This window comes from Penaeus chinensis, chromosome 34 (assembly GCF_019202785.1).
Source record: "Penaeus chinensis breed Huanghai No. 1 chromosome 34, ASM1920278v2, whole genome shotgun sequence".
Taxonomy (NCBI): Eukaryota; Metazoa; Arthropoda; class Malacostraca; order Decapoda; family Penaeidae; genus Penaeus; species Penaeus chinensis.
The window spans coordinates 17,136,411-17,141,410 of record NC_061852.1 but is presented as its reverse complement, the minus strand read 5'-3'; the positions used below and the strand labels follow the sequence as shown (position 1 = coordinate 17,141,410).

At 35.3% G+C, this 5,000-nt stretch overlaps 1 protein-coding gene across 1 annotated transcript in view; it reads right to left on the bottom strand.

Moving 5' to 3' along the window:
• Positions 1–5,000, bottom strand: part of LOC125043606 (very-long-chain (3R)-3-hydroxyacyl-CoA dehydratase hpo-8-like) — a 6,282-nt gene that overhangs the window by 536 nt on the left and 746 nt on the right. Inside the window, exons 2-5 of the mRNA XM_047639839.1 lie at positions 3,475–3,595; positions 2,472–2,595; positions 1,556–1,661; positions 842–1,020 (exon numbers count right to left, since the gene is read on the bottom strand). Coding sequence (XP_047495795.1) covers positions 842–1,020; positions 1,556–1,661; positions 2,472–2,595; positions 3,475–3,595 — 530 coding nt within the window. The remainder of the gene's footprint in view (positions 1–841; positions 1,021–1,555; positions 1,662–2,471; positions 2,596–3,474; positions 3,596–5,000) is intronic.

The window sequence follows — 5,000 nt, the reverse complement described above, 5'->3', positions numbered from 1 at the left end:
TTCTGAATAGTTAATTTAGCTGTTAGCCTAGACATTTTTCAACTTAACTTTAAAGCAAAAATGAAGTGAAACAAATAAAAGGCAGTCATTATTAATATTTCAAACTTAGATCTGTTAGGAAAATAATGGGCCAGTTTGTATGTCTCAAATGCCAGTCACAAAATTTTCATGAAAATTGATAGTCAATCAGTGGCAAGCTTCAGTTGACCTTGCTAGACCATTATATGAGTACTGGAAAATGCTCATCATCGTATTCAGTGACATCAGTAGTAGATTAGTGAATCACAGTCAGACAAATAGTAGCACAGGCCCAGCATGAAACTGCTACTAAAGACCAAGACTTTCCTAAAGGAGGAAGTCATAACCGAAGACATGTCATGGGACTACGTCTATGACCCTAAAACCAAAGCCCGACTCCCCATGAGAAGTTACCTCAGTCTCCATGTACATAGCTAGAGCGTTATAAAGGTTGTGCTCAAGAGTTTAGGTGATGTAGAAAATGTTTCCAAATTTCTTAGTTGTCTGTCTGTATGGTTCTGCCCATTTTCTAGTTTTGCAAACCATAGCTTCATTTATTACTACTGAAAGACTGCTTTACTGCCATGGAAAATTAAAAACAAGTGAATATCCCAAAAGGAGACTTCAAAATGCTTTGAAAGGTGGATGGGATTACTGTGCGACATCCTGGGAGAAGTATTTAGGAGGAGACTGAAAAGCCTTAGGCTCTGGGCAGCCCACTTTGTTTATATATACGGAAGGGCTCATTATTTTCTGTACAATCCTCAGATTATAAAACATTTAGATGTGGTGGTGATCAAGAAAATAAACAACTGGTACTTACCTGGGAAATAAAGAAGGACGAAGACGATCAGTCCATAATAGAAGTCAAAGGCAAAGTTGAGAGCATTTGGCATAGTGACAGAGTAAATTTTTTTCTCTGCTGCTGCTGGCAGTGCTGCATATACACAGAGGATCTCACCAGTTACACCAAGGGGGTAGAGGCCAATGAAAAGAGTGTACCTGTAAAAATAAAACAGCTTATATAGTCAGGGTCATAATGACTAGGAACTTCAGTAACAATGATTTGTGAAATGCTAACCATGGTAACAATAATAAAAACTGCTAATATCTTTATTCATAACCACTAAACATGGGAATTTGCAATATATCTTCTTTGCTTTTCCCCTTTCTGCATTTAAAAATAAATTTAAATATTGCAGCAAATGAAAATTATATTCTTGAATACATTATAAAGTTAACCCAGCTTGAAAAACTACAATAATAGAAGCCAAGTTAAATCATTTATGCAAACCACATATATATATATATATATATATATATATATATATATATATATATATATATATATATATTCAACTTATTACAAATAAATATTGAAATTCTATCTTCTAATGAACATATACATGATTCTATTACATAAGGAAGAAATTTATCCATATCTTACAAATAAATTCACACAAATAAAGAAACAGCAACTAAATTACGGTAATCAACGGGTACATCTCTTCATCCAATCTTTTTTCAAGAACCTTACCTGAGGAAGGTGAGAAGGAAGGGCACTTGTTTGAGGATGTTCAAAAAGTAGAATGAATAGCGAATCACTTCAGTCACACTCCAAGCAATCAAAAGCATTGGAAATCCTGTAATAAAGAAGTCAAAAAGTTATACATGTGGCCCAAAATCTGGGCATTAGTCTTGCTTGAGTGGTGACTCTCCTGGGTGTGTGGCTTCTAGGCCCAGCCCACACTCATGTGCCAAGACTCCTTGCTTCTCCTTTTCAATGTTGTTGTCTCTTTTTCTACAAAAGTGTTTTTTATTTTTTATGCCATTTCCCAAGGTCTATTTTCATCATTTGATGTGCTGCAGCAATATCTTCTCTCTATAATTATGTGCAATAACAATAAGTAACACTTTGTTAATTGTACCAAACTTTAAACATTCTTGTAATATTCCAGTTTTCTGCAAAGCACCTTGTGCAACTGGTCACAGTGGGCAGAAAGAGGATCCTCAGCATGGAAAAAGTGTTCTCTTTGGAGCCAGCTTTCTGAGTCATGGCTCACAGATGGTACATTCCACACTCATTCATAATGGAAATAAAGCAAGAGCCCCTTCTTGAATGCCCAATGAGACTACTCACCCTCTAACAACTTAGTACACTCCTTGCAAGTCATTCCCATCAACCTGGCCTTCAGCTGAAATTCTCATGATGGCATATTCCTGTCACCCAAGCCCTCAACCAATTTTTTCATGACCGCATTTTCATGCCACCCTGCCCTCGGCCAATTCTATTCATGATGTGATGGTCATGTCACCCAGATTTAAGAGTTTAAAAGTCATGAGCTTCTCTTTTAATGAGCTACATATCACTGCCACTGTATATACTGGATTACTACAAAGTCAGGAATTTTATTGCTCTCTTCCTAACACCTGCAACGGGTAAGGGAACATACCTATGCTGGTGCGTGAGTCTTCAAAAGAGTAGAGGATGGCCCAGGTCACCATCAAGCGGGAGAACACCTGTGGTAGGACCATCATCACGCTGGAGGACACAAGACCGACTGCGGAGTGCATAATCTGGCAAACAAAAAAACATGACCAAATCAACTACTGAAATGTAAAATTATAAAAGAATGTATCTAAAGTCACACACACACACACAAAAAGAAAATCATTATCATCATTATCATCTTCAATAATACTTCCTTGGTATTTGGAAATTTGCTAATGTACTATGAAAATACAATAATCACTTTAAAACAACAGCAATTAAAAAAAATATATATCTATATATATATATATATATATATATATATACTATTTATATTATATATATGTATATGTATATGTATGTACATTTAAATGTATATATGTATGTATATGTATATGCATGTGTGTATGTGTATGTATGCATATCTATGTGTATGTATATATATATATGTGTGTATATGTATGAATATGTTTATGTATGCATACATGTATATGTGTATTTATCTTTCTATCTATCTATATAAAGGAAAATATCATGGTCAGTGTGTTTTAATGGAAATTTTATATCAGAGTGAAAGAGCAAGATACAACAGGATGTACAGAAAAGAAAAAAGAGAAAAAGAAAAAAAAGTCAAGAAGAAAAAAGGGAGTGACTACACTGTGCAAGTTTTTCCCCAGAATCACATCAAGTTTTTATTCCAACTTCGTAAGCAAAAAACTCATTTCACTTCTCAAAGCTGACCGTGTATGTGCAGCAACTGATGCCTGATCCTGTCTTAAGATTTAAAATATTGAATAAGAATATTGTATTAATTAAGGATACATACACTTAATTACCCTATAATACATTTCACTTCCTGTTATTTCATTAAACTCCACTTTCACCAAGGATAATTCTACCGTAAAAAAGAAAGAAAGAATGTATTTCTATTTTCTAGATTAAAATCTTTTACTGCATTAGCTTACCTCCAAGACAGCCAGTGTTTGGAAAATCAGGAGCACGGAATTGGTGTTCTCCCATAGTCCAGTAATATTGCCTTGCTCGTGAACTAGATGGTGGACGGTCTGAATCAAGACGATCAACCACCTGTGGGCACACAAGGACATTTTTTTTACTGGACTTTGCAGCAAAAAGAAGAAGGGCAGAAAAAGAGTTAAGGAATACAGCCTTTTATTTGACTGAACTGTAACATCATGCTGGCATTAAAATGCGAATTGTTAGCTTCTCTACTCATATGATAATTGCTGCTGATGCTCACTGATACATTTCTTTAAATACAATTTAACGAGCAGCTCTAGCAGTGATGCACAACTTCTCTTGGTGAGAAAGATACAGCCTATATGTGTGATATGTGTTACTTTCTACTACCCTGTGCAGATTCACATATTAGTCTAAATATATAATGCTGTATTTTTTATACTTTTTTTTTTTTTCTCTAACAGCAAAAAAAATATATGCTTCATATATGTAAATGTCTGCATTGTATGCATGTGATGCCAAATATATAGGCAATGCTATACCTTCCTTGTTCTTGAAAGAGGTAAATCATTTGTTCTACGTAAGGCCTCTTTGCCCACTGATATTCTAGGAAAGGCTATCAAGCCTACACTACTTAGTCAGATTCTCACATTGGTCTAAATATGCACTGCTGTATTTTTGATACAAGGAAGAACTTCTCAAACCAGATTCTACTTTTCTAAGATATACAAGTTAATGGTTTGTTGGCCTTTGTTGGAGCACTGAAATTACAATTGCACTGACACTAACCACTAACTTGTTAGATTTAAAACTACCGGTCTTTGTTTTAGCGCAGAGTAAATTTCTAAACTGCTATAGGTCAAGAAGCAGAATTTACCCTTAAGCACTTGGCTTATTTCATTCACTCCCGACGGATATTCAAAAAATGACTGTTGATTTTTTAGATAATTATCATTAAATTTTAAATGATCTCTTTGTATGGCTTTAAATACTATCTTGCAAAGAATGCACACCTTAACTGGGTATTAATGAACTATAACTAATAACACGCATATTTTTTGTGTATCAGCTTAGCGTGCATGCCCAGGCTTGGCACGCGATAAAAGGCCAACTTGGCTAGAAGTGCTGACACTTCACGGTTTATATTGTTTTTTTTATAATACAGGATTTGTTAGTGATATAAAGAGTGACGTTAGCCTGATGATCATAAACAATATAACGGCATTAAACTTTATTGCAGTGCTCTCAGCTCCAGCAAAGACCATCAAACCGCCACCCCATATATTTGGCAAGACAGCATTCAGACGCGTTCTTTTCATGCAACGGTCTTTGAGGTCTAGAAGCTCTATCCTTCCCAGAATTTATGAAGTGGAGTTTTGTCAGCTACTGCCAGAACACGACGCACAGTGCATATGGCCTTTTTCATGGTTAACAGCGTGGTTTTGTTAATTCTTCATGACCATAAACATTTTTCTTTTCTTCTCTCTCTCTCTCTCTCTCTCTCTCTCTCTCT